The 21561-nt window shown below is 35.2% G+C and overlaps 2 protein-coding genes across 3 annotated transcripts; one reads left to right on the top strand and one right to left on the bottom strand.

Annotated features, from left to right (window-relative positions):
- Positions 1–1382: 1382 nt before the first annotated feature.
- LOC104228591 (uncharacterized) lies at positions 1383–13556 on the top strand. The gene is made up of 7 exons (XM_009781069.2): positions 1383–2118; positions 2235–2303; positions 2877–2906; positions 9535–9567; positions 11526–11608; positions 12932–13016; positions 13134–13556. The coding sequence occupies exons 1-7, from the start codon at positions 2038–2040 to the stop codon at positions 13233–13235; spliced, it is 483 nt and encodes a 160-aa protein (XP_009779371.1). The 5' UTR covers positions 1383–2037; the 3' UTR covers positions 13236–13556.
- Positions 13557–13842: 286 nt separating this feature from the next.
- Positions 13843–20352, bottom strand: LOC104228589 (OVARIAN TUMOR DOMAIN-containing deubiquitinating enzyme 2). 2 transcript variants are annotated; one of them, XM_009781066.2, is made up of 10 exons: positions 20244–20352; positions 20075–20153; positions 19893–19972; positions 19736–19781; positions 19170–19278; positions 18759–18850; positions 18605–18667; positions 17773–17891; positions 14277–14352; positions 13843–14178 (listed from the first exon to the last, which is right to left on the bottom strand). In XM_009781066.2, the coding sequence occupies exons 3-10, from the start codon at positions 19955–19957 to the stop codon at positions 14122–14124; spliced, it is 627 nt and encodes a 208-aa protein (XP_009779368.1). In that variant the 5' UTR covers positions 19958–19972; positions 20075–20153; positions 20244–20352; the 3' UTR covers positions 13843–14121. The 2 variants fall into 2 exon arrangements, with proteins under 2 accessions (XP_009779368.1, XP_009779370.1); XM_009781068.2 differs by having other exon boundaries at positions 20075–20135; positions 20244–20350.
- Positions 20353–21561: the final 1209 nt, after the last annotated feature.

Below are 21561 nucleotides of genomic sequence, written 5' to 3'. Positions count from 1 at the left end.
TATACCCTATTAGTATAATTATATACTATATTGGTATCATATGCTAGTTGAATCATTTTTTGTTGTATTAGCTGCATTTAATTGATACAATATTTGATTTTCTTTTAATAATAATAATATAGTACAATTTCTTGAAATACTTTATTATATTAATATGTGGTACACTATTTTTTTATTTTTCTTTGTATGCATGTGTGTTATGTAATAGTAGTATAGTCATATAGTTGCCGTGAATTAACCAGTAAAGATGTATACCATGTTGGTATAGTAATATGTTATATGGTAGTTTGTTTTGATTGTTTTAGCTGCATTTTAAGTGAATTCTATTATGAAATTATTTATATGAACATGATTTGCAGTGCTGGAATTTTTGTATGACGATGGACATAAATTATGTAATAGTTTTATAATTATAGGCAATTGTTGGAACAACTCCATACAACTATATACTATGTTAATATATGGAGTGAGCAAGTTGTTTTGCGAATATTTAGCTTGTAACATGAGTATGTAATTTTCTCATACTTTTATTGCGTCCTTTAATGTTTTGGTACAGTAGTATAGTTGCAGGTAGTTGTAGCAATATTCTAGAGCAATCATATGCTCTGTTGGTATACATATATACTATACTGATATCATATGTTAGTTAATATTTTTTTGATTGTATTAAACATTTAATTGGTACACAATTTGATTGTTCTTTAGTAATAATATATATAAAAAATAGTGAAAACAGTAAATGAAATTAGATTATGAAGAGAAAAAGAATATATAAAAAAAGAAGTTAAATGAAATTAGAAAAGGAAAAAAGAAAAAAATAAGAAGAAAACGAGAAAAAAGAAAAGGAGAAAAGAAAAAAAAAAAAGCATAGAAATAAAAAAGAGTTGGAGAATAAAGAAAAAACTCCCCACAAAACCTACAACAACAACAACAATAACAACAATCCAGTATAATCCCACTTGGTGGGGTCTGGGGAGGGTAGTGTGTACGCAGACCTTACCCCTACCCTAGGGTAGAGAGACTGTTTCCAAATAGACCCCCCAACATCCTTCCCTCCAAGAACTCCCCACAAAACCTACTATGGCTAAGAAATGTAATTAATTTATGGGTAGGAAAACAAATGGGTAGACAAGGATAAATAGTTTTATTTTTGTGGGTAACTGTGTCAAAACCCCTTTACGAAATTGGAATATTTGTCAAAATCGCCCTAAAAGTTCATGGAGTTCAGTTATTAATCGGTCAAAGGGAAAGTCTGCATTAACTTAGCCTACGCTAATAGAGGCCAATTGGGGCCTGGTTATGGTGATGTGAACATTAATGGTGAGCTTTGTGTGTAGATCAAATTAAACGATCTAAGGGATCGTTTTGTTTAAGGGATAAAGGAAATTAACCTTGCTATAAATTAAGTATTATTTATATATACATCATTTGATTTCTGGTATAAAATGTTTGAATATTTTGAACTAGCAAAAATTGATGTTGAATCTTTGCAGTTATGATAGAGATCATTGCCTTCTCCGTTTTTAGTGCATGAAATAGTTGCTCATGCCTGAAGCTTTATGGGGAAAGTTCTTTGTAGAATTGAACTCAATGGGGAAAGCATTTGCAAAACTTTTTTTTTTTTTTAAAAAAGAAACAAATATTAAAGAGTGGCCCCAAAAAGGCTATTTGTGCAATTCACGCGTTTAATTGAATGGATTCTTCGAAACTTTTCTCTCTATCTGCGACCCACCTGACAGCCCTAACGGCTACTGAACAACCGATCTCTCACATCCCTCATCTTTCTTTCCCGTCTTGTTCTTCTTCCCCTCTCACTGCCGGCGCCGCCTTTCTCCCCCTACTCTTTCCGGCCGTCCTCTCTCCTCCTACTTCTTTGAAATATTTCCTTAATTAATTACGTTTGAAAGGGTGTCAAAAACTGGTCCAAACCTGCAAATCCAATAATTCTGACCTAATATACCAAACGGATATAAAGCTAAAAATCAAAATTCTGACCTCACCTCATTTTCAGTCTCCCGTCTCCCGTCATTGCTGAAAATGGAGAACACAAGTTACTCAAAGTTGAAAAAATCTTTTGTGATTGGAATACGCAGCTTGTTAAATTCTTGCTCTAGAAAGGTACAATAAAAAAACTTTTCTTTTTTTTTCCCTCTCGTGAATATACCATTAATTTGAGAAATGCCCTAAAACCACTACTTTAATTATTGTCTTCTTTTTTGATGAATGAATTGAAGAAATTTGGTGAAACTTTCCCCAATTTCACTCCAGCAGAAGTTGAAAGACTTCATCGGTTATATTTTGAGGTTAGCTTTTGTTCTTATTCTATTCGTTTTTAACATATTTTCTAAAGGCTTCAGAATTTGAGAAATTTAGAATATCTAGTTGGAAATTGGACTTATTCATTAAGTAAGTTAAAATTCATCACTGGAGTTTGGAGATATCGCGATTTGTTTCTGAGTTTAAGTTCCGTGTAAACTTATTTACATTCATGTGGCATTCTTAGATTATGCTATAAGCCTATAACTTAAATCCTTTTTGAGTTTAAGTTCATCTGTATAGAAATTGACATGTGGTGTAAACGTTATTTACATTGTCAGCGGATATAACTGAAATCCTTTTGAGTTTAAGTTTTACACACTATCGGTGATAAATGTTTTGCATGATAGGTTAAATTGACTTACAACAATAGGTAAATCTTCATAGCAAACCTTATAGTAACCTATAAAATAGAGTAATAGCTTGCTGTACTCAATAATTTTTTTTTCAATGTCAGTGTATATAATTTAAATCCCTGTTTTTAGCTTATTCTAGTTATTTTCATATTTTTCACTAGCTTAATTATTTTCTTCTCCTATGAATGTTTTGTTCCGTTTCAGGTGATTACTGGTTTGACCGAGAGTATAGAGGTATGTCATGAATACAATTTTTATTTTTTATTTTTTATTTTTCAGCAAAAGCCACCATTGTGGTGTAGGGGTTAAGGCATGACCCCTAACCTTTATATATCAAAATTCAGTAGGTGAAGACATGGAGAAGGGGGACATATTGCCTAACCTCTCCAAGAAAGTAAAGCTTACAAAAAAAGAGTTGTTCCTAGGCAGTAGCCTGGTTAGTTACAATTAGCAATGCAGAATCATCTTCCTGTGTAGACTATGATATACAAACTAGGATGTACAAGATAGCTACACTACTATACATTTTAAACATTTGAATTTTTCCTAACTTGTTTGATTCTAAAAGCATGGAAACTGAGTTTAGCACCATACTTCGCTAGAGCATCCACAGTTTCATTCCCCTCTCTAAAGCAATGTTGCACTACTACCCTTTGAGAGAAGATGATCTGCTTCATGTTGTTGATATCATCTGTTAGTTTCCATGGAGGTTTGAAAATATCCTTCAGCATGTTTATCCCCAGTGAGGAGTCCATTTCTAGAATAACATTTTGGATATTATTGTAGAGACACCAATTCAAGGCATATTAGGCTGCTTGGACTTCAGGTTGGTTGTTACTGCAAAACTGGAGATTCTTAGCAAATGCCATGATGAGCTCTCCATTTTTGTTCCTAACAATTCCTCCTATCCTTGCAATCTTGGTATGGATTTGACTGCTACCATCTGTGTTAATTTTCCGCCATCCATCTGGAGGTTTATCCCATATGACTGCTCTGCCACTGATAGTAGGTCTGTATCTCTCTGTTTTGGTTACAAAGCTGAAGCCAGGACCAAGACATATCCATAAAGACTCCCTTTCTTCTCATATAGATTTTTAGATGGAATAGAACTTCCTGTCTCACTCTTGAGACTGAAATCCTGTTGTTCCCATATTTAATTGAACACCAGCATTTCCGAAGTTCCCGGAAATATGGCTGCTTCCTGGATCATAATTCTCATCATTGGGTTTTTGTTATTGTTGTTCCTCCAGTCTTGAAGGGTATGTGCATAGAATAAGCATTGGACTGGATACCTAAAAAATTCCAAGTTAGAAATGCAATGTCACTTGTCAGAAAAATTTGTGAGATGGTTTCATTCTTTGGATTCCTACAACACAAGCATTTGGACACCATGTTCTTTCTAAATTTTCCTATAGTCTCATCAACTGGTAGTTTTCCTTTGACTGCCCTCCACAAAATAAAAGACATCTTAAAAGTGAGATATTTCCTTCATTTACTTTCCATATATCTTTCCAAAGAGGAAGAATCTCTTTTTTCTTTCTTAAGTAGTTAAAAGCAGAGGAACAAGAGAAAACACAAGTGGAGGTAGGTATCCAGATAGGGATATCCCTTAATAGTCTATCACCAATGGGAATTTTCCGGATATGATCCAACAAATTAAGAGGGACCAATCTGGAAAGAGCAGCTTCATCCCAGATATTGTCCCTAATAGATTTCATAAGTTTCATGTTGCCAGGTTTTTTATCCCTCTGAATATAGGACCCCAAAAGACCAATCCCGGCCCAATTATCCCATCAAAGTGAGATATTTCCTTCACTTACTTTCCAAAGAATGTAGGGTTCAATTTCCTTTTTAATGATCATAAGCTCTTTCCAGGCTGCAGAGTGTTTCGACTCTTAAGGATTTTGCCGCTGGGCGACTCCTGGGACAATATTTGGCCTTGATGAACCAAGACCAAAGGTTATTATTGACCCTAAATCTCCACCATCTTTTGGCTGCAAATGTCTTACATACCAGATTCTTAAAGCCAGCACCTCCCTCATTCTCCGGAAAGCAAAGGTTGACCCATGAGCTCCAGTGGTATCTGCTTTTGTTCTCATCTGTTCCCCAGAAGTTTGAGAAATGTTTCTCAATTTGGTTAATGATAGTTTTAGGAGGGGAAACAACAGCTAAAGTATGAATAGATTTAGATTGAAGGACATTCTTGATTAAGATAGCTCTACCACCGGGGATATTAACTTACCTTGCCAGCTACCAGTCTTATTTATGACTTCCTTTCACATGTCTGCAAAATAACAAAATTTCTTTCTACCAGAGTAAATAGGACAACCCAAATATTTAAAGGGAAAGGATTATACTTCTAACCTGTGATCTTTCTGATCATATTTTTACGATGACGGATGATCAGAAATGTAGTTGGAGGTTAAGTAGAAACTCGTCTTTACTATTGTCTTGACCATAAGTATTTTCTTACTTGTGAAGGATCATCATAACTTGTTTCAGGGAATGCTTTTCCCCTGACGAGAAGATAACTAAATCATCTGCATATGCAAGATGATCTTAGGACCCCTGTTATTCATAGTATATCCAACAAACCTGTCCTTTTCATGGAGATAATTTAAAGCCTTAGATACTGCCTCTGCTGCTAGAATAAACAAGTTAGGGGGATAGAGGGTCTCCTTGCTATAATCCTCTAGTAGACTGAAAAAAGCCATATCTAATGCCGTTAATAAGCACAGAATACCACACATTAGATAGTAACCTGTATACCATGTCCATGAAGAATTCTGCAAAACCCATTCTTTTCAGAACAGCCATAAGCAAGTGCCAGGAGACTTTATCATATGCTTTAGCCATGTCTAAATTGATCATAACATTTCCACCTTTATTCTTCTTATTGATATCTTGAGCTATCTCCTGAGTCAAAAGGATAGCCCTTAACAAAACCAGTTTGATTTTCAGATACTAATTTAGCTCACAAGTCAGTCAGCCTGTTAGAGAGGATTTTAGAGATGATTTTGTTTGAGAAATTACTCAAATTAATAGGTCGCATCTGGGAAAAGTTGGTAGGAGAGTCCACTATAGGAATTAAAATCAGACAGGTATGAGTAAAAAATTAGTGAGCTTTCCTCCTTCAAAAAAATCCTTGATCATATTACAAACATCTTCAGAAATGATATGCCAACAGATTTCGTTAAATCTGCCTGGTCCAGCTACACTATCAGAGCTAATGGATAAGACAGCCGCTTTAATCTCTTCATTAGTAGGAAACTTCTGGAGCATGGTGTTATCCTCCTCTGTAATGATTCTATCAATTCTCTATAAAATCCAGATCATAGTCCTGATGAGGTTGAGAGAATAGGCTGGTATAATATGCAACTGCTGCATCAGCAGTTTTATCATTGCCATAGATCCAATTATCCTCATTCTTGATTCTGTGAATGTAAGCTTTCTTCCTTCTTTGCCTTATAACATTATGAAAATATTTCCCATTGCTGTCACCTTCCTCTTCCCAGTTTATCTTAGCTTTCTGTCTAAGAATGGATGTTTGCATATTCATCCATTTGATTTTTTCTGCATAGAGCCAATTTAGTTTGATCCTGTTGGTATCATTGTCATCTTGCTCACATATCAGCCATTTATTTTCTAATTCATCCACTTTATCAAAAACATTACCAATACTCTCCCTAGACCATTTACTAAGACAATGAGATAGTCTTTTAAGCTATCGATGAAGAGAATACGTGGCATTTCCTTGAACTTGCTCATCCCAACTATCTTTGACTACCTTCATGAAATCTGGTTGTTCAGCCCAAAAATTCAAAAACTTGAAGTATTTGATAGGAGGGATAACTGTTCCTGTGCACTTAAACATCAAAACACTATGATCTGAACCAGTCCTTGGTAGATGATAAACAGTTGATATTGGAAACATGGTAGACCAAGAACCATTATACAGAATTCTATCCCGCCTCTGCAAGATCCTTTTTTTTTCTTTTTCTTCCATTAGTCCAAGTAATATTAGTACCAGAATATCCTGCATCTGTCATCCCACACTCATCCATACAATTAAGCCTGTGAAGTTTTCCACCCTTCTTTTCACTGGCTTTCATAATAACATTCAAGTCACCCATGATGGTCCAAGGGCCATCAATCTGATTGTTAATATTAGAAAGGTATTCCATAGTCTTATCCTCCTCCTTGAATTGGTGCTGGCATAGACCATAGTAATCCAGAGTAATCTGCTGCTTTTTGTTACTAACAACACTGCAGTTGTAATTCCCATCCCCCAAAACCCATATTTTCCATTACAGTTAGCAACTGCATTTGGAAAACCAGTGTTCCTCCTGTAGTATTTCAATTTTCTGTTGTCTACAAAGGGCTCCTGCAAAGCTATGAAAGAAGCTCTATGTTTCTTTACCAAGTTGTTGAGTCTAGTGAAAGCACCCTTAGACTTAACCCCTCTAATGTTACAACTGATAGAACTATTCATTAAAAAACAATTATTGGGGGTTTTTGATTTTTTTTTTCCTCTGCCTCTTGTTAAAGGAACATTTGCAGTTTTCTTTGTAATTTTGTTTTGTGTCTTGGTGCCTCTTGGTGATATTCCTCCTTTGTCGATGACTTCAGTAATTTGTTGCACGACTATGTCATGTAACTCCAGATCAGAGATAGGGGAGTCTATGTTAATTAGATTGCCTGCTCTAGGGACAAAATTATTGGCCCTTCCTTCATTGTTTTTGTCTTCCAGAGGAATATATATAAGTTTTCCATTGTTTTTCTCATTGTTTATATGCTGGACATTGCTTATTGTAGTAGCATTCTTATGGTTTTCAAGGCTGCTTTCATGTGGATCAACCTGCTCTTCATTAGTAACCTCATCAAGATTTTGAAAAGAGTTGTTCGTGGTGATTGGATGATTTGTCGGGACACACAAAGATTGTTTTTCTTCTGATCCAGTAACCACTACCACTCTTCTTTGTACCATCATCTTGTTGGCTCCAAAATTTTTCTCTCTCCTTATCTGATTGTTATCCTTATTCACTTCAACTCCTGAACAATGAGTTTCACCCTCTATAGCTTCAGTTTCAATGGTAGTACATATTTCTTCAGCATCACCATTCCTTTGTTGCATAGTAGAGTTGTTCCCATTGTCATCTAATTTATCAACATTTCCAAGTTGATTAGAAACACCTTCCACTGACTGAATATTTGTAGGCTGACATTCTTCGTTAACATTTGATCTGGGTTGCTTAGAAATAACTTCCACTAACTCATTAGTTTTAGCTAAGCACTCTCTATTAGCATCAGTTTCAGTTGAGACAATTTCATCTTCCACCAAATGCTGTTGAATCTCTTTTTTCTGTGTTTTTTCGTTGCTAATGATTCTCTGGATAGCAGTTCTCTCCCTCCTTTTTTCTTTTTCCTGTCAACTCTCTCTTGAACAGAAGGATCATTTTGTTTAGGAGATTCCTTATTCTTATTCAGAATGTTCTTTCCTTGTTCTGTGCTTACACTGTTTTGCTTGCTAGACTCAACTTGATCAGATATGGATGTAGTTGTGGTTGTTTGGCTCTCATCATCTTTTTGTGAATCTGTAGATATATTCTTTTGAGTTTCTTGAGGTTTGGCTTTAGCGTGAATACAATTTAATGGCCTTTTTTTCCCTTGGTGAAATTTAATGCACAGAATTATGTTTATTGTTATTACAAAGAATGAAGGTTATGTGTTAGGGTGAAAAGTTAGCCTTCTGCGTAATCCTTGGGGGACAGAGTTACGCGACGCCTGGGCTGATGGGAGGTAGCAGATACCTAATGGAATAATGGAGGTGCCCGCAAGCTAGCCTAAACACCTTCTTCATAAATAAATTAATTAATAGAAGAATATAAAGATGTGTACAACTTATTGCTATCAATCATCTCGGTTTGTTTAGTAATAATTGCTGTGCTTGTTTAATCGGCAGTTTTGATGAACCTTCCTAATCTCAAGCATCTTTGATTTTGTTCCATTAGTGCTAGGGCTTGGTCTGTTTGATGTATGAATACTTATTCAATTGATGTATACGTTTTAAAACACTACAAGCATAATCTTTACTTGTGATTGAATACTTATTCAATTGATTCTCTTGCTAACTGTTACTATTGATTAATAGCCTGTCAAATACATGGTTTGTGTCAGGTATTTCTATTTCACAATAAGCTCAACTGATGTTTAGGTTTAATCCCTAAACATGATGCTTCTTGCTTAGAGAGAGCTTTGAAGAATACTAGTGTTTAGATGTTCTACTCTATAACATGATGATTCATTATCAGTTGGAACTTGGAATATTACGCATACCTGCTTACTATTGCTTTCTTCATGTTTCATGTGTTATCTCTTCTCCGTCAAAGGAACTTAAAGAAGTCTATTTTACTTCAAATCCTCAAATTGCTTGTCCCCCCCCCCCCCCAAATTAAAAGGAAAATTGATACATGAAATGAATCTTTAGTTTGTGTTTAAGATATTATAGTCAAATGCACGTGCGATTCTTTGAAACTTCTTATTAAATATTCATTCCTTCTCAATGTGACCAGGGGTCATTTGGATAATAGTTCTTATTTGTGGAAAGAGAATACATATAGAGTGTCTCTCCATTTTTGTTTTGTTTAATGACCCTGTTATTGGGTTTATTTTGGTTGTAGTTATAGTGCTATTCCAAAGTATTATTCCATGTTTACTAGTGAACTTATAGAATTTTGACGAGCTTCTCATTTTGAATTGAACAGATATGAGTTGACTATATCAAATATACTAGTTGTTAGATTTTGTTATTCTCTCCTTTAATTGGAAGGCAATGTTGAATTGTCTGTTTCAAATGTTGCAGGATGAATTTGAGTCTCTATGCGAGGAGACACAGGTACATATCATATGCTTCTTAGTTAATTAAAGTTATTCTGAGAAAATATGCATCCTATTTCTGGAGAAGTAAAAATTGAATAAACCTTACATAATAAATATTCCCTTTGCTGCTTCAAAACTAAGCATTCTGCAAGATCTACTCTACCTTCTCTTTTCTACTAAAACATCTCTCCACTTCTAATAAAATATGGTTTTGAAAGTAAAAAATCATGATTAAGTTTAAACGTGAAATTTCATTTTCTGTCCTTCAAGAGCGTACTTATCCGCTTGGCTGACAGCTAAACTAGATTCTCCTGGCGTCCATATTGTAAGGTGAATAAAAGAATAAAGATTTGCAAAAGTTACACCCCCAGTCTATGAGGACTGCCAAGTGCCAACTGGTCTTCAGTTGACCACTGCACTACTAACTTTTCAGGATGTGTACTTTTCGACCGAGATATAAGTTCTTCTTGGACTTGTTCCTCTTTTGGACAAAATCTGAAGATAATAGAGCATTGCTGAGGATTGTATATTGTTGAAAAGAGAAGTTCTTGGAAAATATCTGTCAATTTACGTCTAGATTTAGGGATGGCAATGGGGTGGGGCGGGTTTAGACACATGCGGGGCGGGGTGGGTTTAGGCATACGCGGGTGCGGGGTGGGGCGGGTCGAAATAATTTTTTTTTTAATTCTATGCGAGTGCGGTGCGGGTGTGGGTTCAGATTAATTTTTTTACAGAATTTCGACTTTTCCGCCTATGCTAATTTCTTCGGCTTTCACCTTCCTCTCTCGGTTATCTATCTTATGAAGACTGAAGCTACCCTTACAGTTTAATATAAAGTTTTTGACTAGATTGCACTGCCGATATTAAATCAAAGTGATATAATCTATTATTATTTAAATTCAAGAGATATTACTTTTATGTCCTTAATTATTTTAGATTTCTGAATTCTTATCGTGATGAAGAACTGTCCTAGTTTAATTGGAACATCTTGTAGCACTCCAGGTTCTTCTGCAAACGTGACATCTTGCAAGTTCTTAACTAAATGGAACCAAACTAGAAACAATATTTCCAGTCAGTTTCTTATGGTTTTTGGTTTCTATTACAAACTCAGAGTGTGATAGTTTAAAATATTTTATTTATAGTATATACCATGGTGAAATGAGAAAAATCACATCAACAATTTCAGACCAAGCTTAAATCCTTACCAAAATGAAAATTCTAGCCAAAGGATTAAAAAGAGATAAAACTAATAAAATGAAAAGAAGAAAAAAAAACTTAAGCGGGGCGGGGCGGGTGGATGCGGGTGTAGGTGCGGGGCGGGTGGACGCGGGTGAAAGTTCTATGCGGGGCGGGGCGGGTTGAAATTTCGCGGGGTTAAAACAGAACCCGCCCCGCACCCGCACCACTTGTCATCCCTATCTAGATTATCAAATGTGCTTTCATAGAAGTCTCTCTCATTGTAATGTTGAGAATTTCAGATAAAGCTTTGCTTTCATATGGATTAAGTGTAGGCTGACCTCCATTTAGAATTTCATTTACTGTGATCATTTATTCTATTATGCCTGATGGGAACCTTAAGGTTCCATGTATTGGAAACTGTTTGAGAAAGCTCTGCCTTGCAAAACCTAGTTATGCCGTTGGAGAAGAGATTCATAAGAGAGAAGGAAATTAACTGTATGAGAATTTTTAATGAAGGGGCCCTAAATTTCCTTAAAAATTCTTTGGCTCCCTCATGTATTCGTTTGATTATGTAACTTATTGCGCATGCAAATCGATATTGTAGAAGACAGATTCCAACAAGTTGATTATGTCCACATTTCAGCTGACTGAATTCTTTTATTAAGAAAAAAGCATTTTCCAATACCATTTCTTTTGATATGATGTTAACCTGGAATGCTTATGTGAGTTTTGGTTGTTAAGTTGGAATAATGTGTGTGATATGGTTTTCCTTGGGATCGTGTTTTCTACTTGTAGGCAGGAACAACTCTAAACATGGTGGAGGAGCTTGTGGAAGAACAACACTTGGAAGAAAGCTTGAACCCCTTGTTTCTGGAGAGGTATGCTTACTCCCATTCTGCAAAATTGCATAAGCAGGATTAGAATGGTTTTCTTTTTACCCACTATTGTTTTAGAAAAAGCTTTCTGGAATTCTATTTTTCTGTTTTGGTCACACCACGTGAAGGAAATCCACTCTAGATGATAACTGGACCTGCGCATATGTGCTAAAAAACTGTGACGAACATCCTTAGTGCTATAGCAGTCTTTCTTGTTACAAGTGACATAGAGTACTAAGTTTTTGAGTCCTCAAACCCATGCATATATCCTGTGGTGTAACAAGAAAAATGACCTTCTAGGAAAGGATTTGTGCTGTAGGTGTATCTGAAGAACAGACATTTGTACACTATAATTTGCATCAAAATTGTCTAGATACTTTATAGTTTATACTTCTGCTTCTCTGGTTTTGGTTATTCTTCTCATCTTATTCTTCCCATGCTACCTCTGAACTGTCTTGTTAGCTTTTATACTTTGCCAAGTGCAGTACAATCCACTTGTGCAGCTTTAATACCTTAATAACTTTACAGTTTGCACACCACCATGACAGAGTCAAAAGATTTATTGACTACTGATTTTCCAATTTCTCAAAGGATTTGACCTGAAAGAGAACTTTAACGTAGAAGTTGAATCATAACTTATTATAACTCTTTAAACGTGAGAAAATAACGAAAAATGTAGCATTGATTTTCTATAGTGTAGAAGCTATTTGTTGATGGTCAATGTACCGATGCACTATTAGCACAATAGTTATCTTCCACAGGCTATTCTTGGTTTCTTGAAATTGGAACTGGATTTCTTTTGTGAATTTCCATGTGATTCAATAGATGGACTTGTACATTTGTTGGACTACATGTGTATCACGAAGGCCTATGGTTATGTATAGATTTTTAAAGTATCTCTGAATATAATACATATCCTTGGGTCAACTCTTAAGGTAGTAAATGTCTAGTGCATGCTAGATATTATGTGGTCTGGATGGTCAACTGAAAAACATGGACTACAAACTCCAGAAAAGGAGAAAAGAGCAGGAAAAAGCATTCTCATTTCACTACCAATAGGTATAGATATGTAATTCTACGGTCATGGTGGATACCGCCTATCCAGATACTGAATTTTTAATTAGTAAAACTAAAACATACAATTAGTTTATATCTGTCTATTAAGCAAACTTCTTCATGGTTCTTTAAATGAGAGAATGTTGATGGTTGTTGAGGCTTCTATCTTTTTAAGTGTTAGTATATTTACTTTCGGTCCTAATGCTTCATGGAGTCTTATATGCCAGTGAAAATATAGAGAACTTCTAGTAATAGCTAGTCATTTTGCAGGAGCAATACTGAAGAAGTCATGAGGCACTACCTATCTGAAGTCAAAAAGGACGAGATCAGTTACTTGATGGCTATGTTAGAGAAGGTGGTCTCAGTTATTTTCTTGCACTCTTTTGTAATTGAAGAGCTAATGCATCTTTTTTCTTATTTAAAACTAAAATTTCCTTGACTGATTGGTTGACATCCTAAAATGATTTGTTAGGCAGAAGAACAGAAACGTGCCGTCACTTCTCTTCTTGAAGCCCTGAAGAAAGAAAGGCATGATAGTACGGATAATGAAGACAGAACTCGAAGTTTACTTTGATTCAGGCTGTGATTCAACATATAAGCCGTGAATGCACGTCCACTGCACTTACTTCAGTTAAAGAAAAAGTTTATGCACCTGTCCTAGATGAATTAAATGTACTCCTTTTGCTACAAATATATACAATAGTAACGAATGTATAGGAGTAACTTCTCATTGATATTGTTATTTTGTCTAAAGTTGTACTATTACTTGTGATCAGGGGCGAATTTATAGGTGTAATTACGGTACATGTGAACCTATGGTCTCTCCGTAAATTAGATATTTTATGTACATATTTTCCAAAATTGATATAGTATATTATGTACATATTTTCCAAAATTACTGTTGGCACCCCAAGGTTATGATGCATTTGGTTGATATTAGGTACTCGTAAAAAGTAGTCTATTAATTAATACTGAGAAGGGTCCAGCTGCAGTGGGACCATATTCTCAAGCTATCAAGGCTAATGATTTCATTCATGTAATCGTAGTGTTCGGGCTCGGGCTAGAAATTTGTGATATTACCATCGCAGTTATTTATTTTTTAATCTTAGATCATTTGAACTCGTGATATGCTAGCATTTTCCTGTTCCTTTTACAATGTTTAACTCTTCTGTTACTGAATGTAGACTAGAAATTTTATAAGAACTCAATAATGTTTCTCTGTCTAAAATGCAAGACAATTTTCTATTGCACAACAACTGCATCACCAAAATAAACAGGGTGCTTTCATACTTTAACTTCTACATCATCATAACTTTATTTATCGAGTAGACCATACACCTTCCTATGAAATTTGAAAAACTTTCTAGTCATAAGAAGACACCTTCATGGAATTGGTTTCCACTTGTATAAAGAAATGAAATCAATATATTTTGCTTGGTTTCTTGTCCTTTGGGTTTCATTCATTTGAACTCCTGGAAGTTCACATGTCCAGTTGCTTGTGCATGCTCAACAGCTTCCTGTATATCAAATGCAATTTTTAGCAAAAAGCACAAGTTTAAGAAAGTAGGCAGAATAATAACAAGAAGCAAGCCATGATATGCTGTGCTGGTCAAACCTTTTGGCCCACGACCCCGATTTGGCAAACTCCACAACGCAACGTGAAGTTGGCTGTATCAGTGTAGCTCCTCTTTCTGCTATGTGCAACAGCATGGTGATTAGTAGATTTAAGTAGTTTCTATTCATATCCTAGAAGCAAAATAAGATCAGATAAAAAAGAACAGCAGCTCAGAATTAGAACACACACACACACATAAAAAATAAAAACATCAAGGCATAAAGTAAAATAAGTCCTCACAACCACATTCTTATCATGCCAATAACCTCAAAATGCAAATAATCTATAGAACTCTTATCCGCAAATCCTCTAATTCTTATCATGCCATTCCTCTCAAAATTCTGTAACTTCAGATCTTACCAATTTTACCCAACCATAAACGCAAAGCAGCATAAGAACGAGGACTTTAAGTGACAAGAACGCACCAACTAACAAAATGCATGAGTATAACTGCCCAATGTCTATTAAGAGATCCTTAAGTTTTATCATGTTAGGACATCTTATCATTGTTGTCCATGCGAGCAACTACACCACAAACTCAGCAAAGAGAACTATGGGTAGATTTGACCCACAAGGAAAATGATCATAGTAGTATGTTCTTCTTCAGAACAAACAAATGCTCTCCAACTGTATGAGTGATGAATCTCTTCTATTATTCAAAGCTTCATATTTAGACTAGTAAATGCGCTACAAAGGAATCGAATTGTATGAAAAGCATAACCTAAAAGTTTAAACTATTGGAAAGAGAGGTCTTCTATTCAAACACGCGCCTCCTCGCACGCTGCAAGCATGGCCCTGGACTTGATTTTTTATTCTTAGGCCACACGTGGAAACTTTTTTTTCCTTTATGAGACAGAGCTTCGAACTCATGACTTCTGTCAAATAGTTGAATTGTTTGAATGGCCTTAAGCTATTAAAGGGGAACACTATCATTAAATTATTTATTTTAGGCATGCAACATAAGGGAAGCAAAATCACAACCCTAATCTGTATTTCTAGACTGTATTCGACCCCTACAATGTGGGCTTGAAATGCAATTCCCAACCTTGCAGATCTGTTAGCTGGTATCGAATGGACTTCGAATAAACGATAAGATGGCTGACAGACGTCCTTTTTTTCCCCAGACCCCACTTTGTGGGATTACACTGGGTTTGTTGTTGTTATGGCTGAACAGATGATGCACAGCCAGTTGAGAAGTCACGGCTACTAGCAGCCTTTTTAGTACAGAATATTTACACACACAGAACAGACTGTTTACCAATAGCTCCTTGAGCTTTTGGGCACCTTAGCCTTCTGGACAAGCCAAAGTAAAATTCCCCATGCTATATAGCTATTATTTTAGCTGCCAACACTGCATGAATTTGACAGCTTTAACTTAGATATGGTTGTTCAAAATTGATTCTGGAGTTTACTTATGCCAAAACTTATTTAAGTTGGATGATTCAAGAGTACTGAGTGTTTAAAATGAGGGAAGAGACAAGTAAAAGAAAAACTGGGATTTACCATACGGTGCTGCAGATTGCCTACATACACCAGGATTAGTGAAGGAGTTATTGCGATTAGCTGACAAGATTCTAAAGAGCTGCAGGATGCACGGATGCTCCCAGAGCGTGGATATCATTTTCTGGGGAGTGTCGAGGGTATAAAATGCTAAACCCTTGATATGTCGTTTTCTAATTGAATAAAGAAATCCTTGATTGAGCTCTTGTATCCGAAAAAAGGAGATCAAATATCACAAGATTGTAACCAAGGATATTTAAATAGCTAGGATTCCAAATCCCATTGATGGCTTGAAATCATGATCCATAAAGCCAGAGGCAACAACAGCCATGTCCTAAATGGCACTGATTGAACAGCTTCATCCAGTATTGGCTTCGCACATCATTATCCATTGTATACTAAAAAGCTTAGTATATTGTATACTAAGCTTTTTAGTATACATTTAACTGCGTAAGTATAGTCAACTGTGTTATCATTTAACTTTCCTGTAAGCAAGCGGAAGAGTACGATCTGCCCCTAAATATTAATTCAGCAATCGACAATTTTTAATCAATCCAGGTAAATAATGTTTAATAGGAGAAGCAACCAAAAAGAGGTACTCAGAATTATCATGATAAAAAGAAGAGCTGATGCATGTGAAACAATACAAGGAAACGAAAAACTCAACGTCATAAATATAGAGAGAAATAGAGATGGATCAAAACTAGAGAAAAGACTTCTCACTGGGAGCTGTCCGGAAATAGGTATAAAGCACCAAATCGATTAAGCAATATATATAAACCAATCACCTATGCCTCAATCTCAAACCAATTAGTGTTAGGTTTATGAATATTTTGTATCAATTCCGCTTGAACCAGAGTATCATTCCAATTCCAATCTAAATAATTTATCTTTTAAGGCAAATGATGGGCTTTCTAGAACTAGAGTTCACTAGATCGTACGCTTATCATTACTCCAAACAAATACCAGACCTAATGTAAATCTTAACAACAACTATACCTCAATCCCAATTAGTCGGCGATGCCGATATGGATTCTTTGCTTCCATTATGTTCTACTCCTAGTCGAGTCTGATTTGATTCCACTATATTGTCGGTCTTCATAGACAACTTCTCTTTTGTGATGTGACATCTACCTCGTCTCCTTTTATCACCTTCAACCACAACAGTGTTGCACCTACCAATCGGTGTATATGGAGGTTCTTGTAGCACTTGAGTAAACTATCTCAAGCAGCTTTCTCTTTATTTATCCTCTATTTGTGCTATATCTGATGAGATCATTTCTAACCTTGTCGAACCTTAACATCTGAATTTCTACTACATACATTGTATAGGATATGTTAGACCATACAGACTCAACATTCACTCCATGTTAGTCTCACAATTGTTCAATAAAACTTGCATCTCATTTTATTACGTTTCTCCATATCGCATAACACTTTTGTGGTACTCCTTAAATTCAAACATCATATCTTAATTCTACGTCATTTTCACCAATCATGCCATTCTCTTGGAAGATTGAACCAAAAAATATGAGTTGTCCGCATTTAGGCACCACAATCCGTCTCACTTCTACTTATTCTAGAACTGACTCTTTGTGTTTATTCATAGTTCCAACTTTTGGTTAACTCCCTTGCTAGCTTCCAATTAACATAATTAGGCAAAATATCGCTTTGTAACAAAAGTTAGATCAGATACCAACTCGTTCAGCACCCAGAAGAGAATAAAAGCATTATTCCCAGGAAAAATAACAAATCAATCTGAAGTAAAGAAAGTTGAGATCTCCAGCACACTAACCACAAAAGACTAGTTCCTATACTAATAGCGCGGAAAAGCATTTTAACAAAGAAACTTAAGGAACCAGGTAGATGTATCAAATCTGAGCCCATTATCATCTGGCCATACAAAACTTCCCCAACTCTAACTCTTGCTGATTTCTTTATTTCTTGAGGAATGTGTGTCAAGACATAAGCTTCAAAGGAATTTTCTGATGCTTACCTTTGTTGCTCCTTAACCAGATTAAGAGCAAGCCTCTCAGCTGGTCCTACAGTCCCATCTCTCTGCACAGTAAAGATTGTCTGATCAAACTCCTCTGGAGCTCCTTCAGCAGGCGACATCTATTGATTGAACACATGAAACAAGGGGTAAGTGGGATAGTATAAACTTAAAAAAAGGAAATCAAACTCCGCGCAGCTTTGTCAAACGATAGCAAAATCTTCATACAAATGTTAGCTTGATGATCTCATACTCTACTAACTGGCAGCTAATAATTTCACATTTCTTATGATGGGTAATTTCACATTTTTTATGATGGGTAAATGCAAAATTTCATTAGGAATGGCACTAGCGATGGGCACAAACCCAATTAAACGAGCACAAGAACAAAGATATAAGGAGCTCCTACCCGTTACAAATATGCTATTATAAAACAAAATTAAAAAAAAGGGCAGCCTTGTGCACTAAGCTCCTGCTATGCGCGGTCCGGACAAAATAACCCAACAAAAATTAAATAACAATAAAATTTGAGCCAAAATGACCCAAAGCACGTTAAACCCAACAGACTAACCCAGCATATCATTTATCTGTGCTTTTTTCAACAATTGTTATATCGGATTCAGATCACTAATCCTATCTCATTGATTTGATAGGAGTCCAGACAAAGTCCAACTTGGGACCTTAACTTTGCCTATAGTCCATCGATTTATAGGATCTATAAACACATTTTTTCTCTCCTTGTTCTTCCAGTGTAGAAACGGAAAGATCCAGAAGGTGCGTGTGTGTGTGTGTGTGTAGAGAGAGAGAGAGGGAGAGGGAGAGAGAAACACCATACAGCCAAAGCATCATAATGGAGCCCATCATAAATCAGCATTACTCTTTCCTGATAGTTCTTTCCCTGTTTAACGTTCAGCCATATAAAGGTGGTTAAGAAGACTTGGAATTGAAAATTACTCATGTAGAACACATCCTACTACTTAAATACTAACCTGCCCATACAGATCACAGCGTGTGGTTTGAATATCATAGGCTGCGATTTCTCGTCCATAGTAGTCAGTCAATATTGAAAGCTCTATGGCACCTTAAGAAAATAAGTGTTTCAAAGGTCAGAAATGTCGATGAGAAAACACAATACAAATAACAAGAACTACAACGAGTAAATATGAAAGGGCTGTTCCTAAGCAGCAAGAAACTAGAGTTCATCCAGCTAAACATAATCGTAACTAGACAGACAACTAATTGCAAGATTTTATCACCCAGTTCTACTGTAAAACTATCTGTGGAGGGACCGAAAAGGAGAGTATTGACTAGTGAACTTATTGTTTTACCCCAACAGGACTTCAGAGGTTGAGATAATGCAGGAATATGATAATTTAAAACAGACATCAAGTATATCATACCTCCCCATTTCTCTGGGTTAAGAATCCAATCACAGTACTCTTTGTTGGACTTCCCAAGAAAGGCATCAGAATATTTTGTCGGGTCACTTGCCACTGTTGCAGCTATAACCTTCAAATTTAAAATGTGCAAAGAGTCATGGATGAGGAGGACTGATTAGCTTTACTTATAAGCAATACACCAGGCATCAAACCATATCAACCTATTGATTCAAGTCTTTCTTATATATATATATACTGATTTAAGTCATTTTTCACTAATAGAACTAATAAACAGGAAATCACAAACTGGCTGTTTTGACATCAAGTGATCTTCCTGAATTGAATTTTCCCTGTGGCAAACAAATTATTTCAAAACTATTATAAACGCAGATTTCCTGTCCACTATTGATGTCTAAAGAGGTATTTCGTACCCAACCCTGAGGAATGTCTTTCAAATTCCCTAGGCATGACATTGAAATTAAAAATAATCTTCGATCACCTCTCGACATTGGTAAGCAACAAAGATCCATAAGAAAAAAATCATCTTTTTATTGAAAAGTAAGTGATTTTGAAGGCAAAATCGGAACCTGTCTAAGCTCGGGGGCTTTATTTTTGTCATGGTCCATCACATAACTGCATAAACAAAGAAGAACGAGACATTGATTCAAATCCATCCCGTCTCCACTTCAATGGAAGAAAAAAAAGGTGAAAATCAGCAGAAAGTAAAATGGAAATAAAGTTTACCCAACAGCATTGAAGAGACAACTGTTATCAGAAGGAATAACCCTTCGAACTATAGCACCTTCCATCTACAAACTATGCACCTACAAAAAAAAAAAAAAAAAAAAAATGAAGTTGCTGATTTTGTACACAATAGGCTATTACCTGCAATAATTAAATGCAAAAAGCGGTTAAAAAGGACAAACCTTTATCTGGATGAACAGCGTCTTGAGAAATGGAACCGAATTTTTTGGTGAAAAAAATCAGCTAAATTACACGAAATATCTGTCAGATAACGAAAAAAAAAATTCAAAATTCGTAAATGGAAAGGATACACAGATAATGAAGGAAGACGATAGTTCCAGATCTATATACCGATAAATACGGAATTGCTCTTCTTCTTTTATTGGTTTATAGTAAACCGAGAATCGCGACGACAGCTGAAAATGAGAAGACAAGTTACGAATCTGAAGAAAACACCACTACTTTCTATTTTTTTAAGTTTTAATATCGTGGATAAGAGAAATAATTACCAAGTCATTTCCTCCGTGACTGTTTCATTTTAACATGTAAAAAGAAAATACATTTCTATAGTTATATATTTAACTTTATTTTTTTTTTAAAAATTTCGTGCCAAGTCATTAGGGTCAAATGTTAGTCTTTGCAAACTTATTTTTAGTTTTATTTTTTTTCCTTATATATGACTTTAGAGATTTATCGTTTACACATACAGATTTAAAAAGATATTTTTTAAATTTTAATATAAATATTTTTAGAAGGAAATGGTTCAATATAATGCCTGCAAAATTTGGTATATTTTATTTTTAGATCTTTTATATAGAAAATAAATTTTTGGATAAATTTGACATAAAATTTAAAAAAATTTAATGTGCCATAAGAGGGAGGAGTAGTGTTTGGTTGCTATTGTAATCCCAGGTAAAATTAATTAGGAATATTTTGTAAAAAATAAAAATACCTGATCCCTGTAGCGCGCTGTACGTAACGTTAAGGTGGTCCAGAAAGGAATAACGGTCAAAAACAGGTAATTGGGCAGATGCCGCGGCCTGGTCCAATGCATCGGATTCTATAAATCTCTGTTTATTTTAATAATAATATATCTCTGACTATTAAAAGATGTTCTAATCTATTTGTCTGTGCAGATATAATATTGACATGTAGCTTTGGAAAAATATCTTCTCTATTATTACACGACCCATTAGAAAATACCCTTTTTACTCACATCTTAGTGCCCGTTTGGACATAAACTTTTGATGGAAGATTTTTCCAGAAAAAATTCATTTTTTTTAAAATTAGATCATAAAATTTTTAATTTTCACTTTAAAATGCATTTTGGAAATTTTCTAAAATTTGAAAAACTACAAAAAGTTTTTTTTTTCAAAATTTTCACTCAAATCACTCACAAACTTCAAAAATAACCCAATTTGAAATTTATGTCCAAAAACAACTCTAAATTTCAAATACCATTTTCACTTGAAAAGTTTCTCACCATTTTTTCGAATTTTACAAAATCTTATGTCCAAACGCCTACTTAATCTGTATGTAAAAAAAATAAAAAAATAAAAGCTCTTTCTTCTGGTCTCTTTTATTTGGTCATCAATGGTCCTTTTTATGAATTGAGATGGAACCATTAGACCTTTTCTTTTAATTCTTAAGATTGAAAGAGACAAAACTA

This window comes from Nicotiana sylvestris, chromosome 7, assembly GCF_000393655.2.
Source record: "Nicotiana sylvestris chromosome 7, ASM39365v2, whole genome shotgun sequence".
Taxonomy (NCBI): Eukaryota; Viridiplantae; Streptophyta; class Magnoliopsida; order Solanales; family Solanaceae; genus Nicotiana; species Nicotiana sylvestris.
The sequence above is the reverse complement of the archived record's forward strand: the minus strand, read 5'-3'. Positions and strand labels throughout refer to the sequence as shown.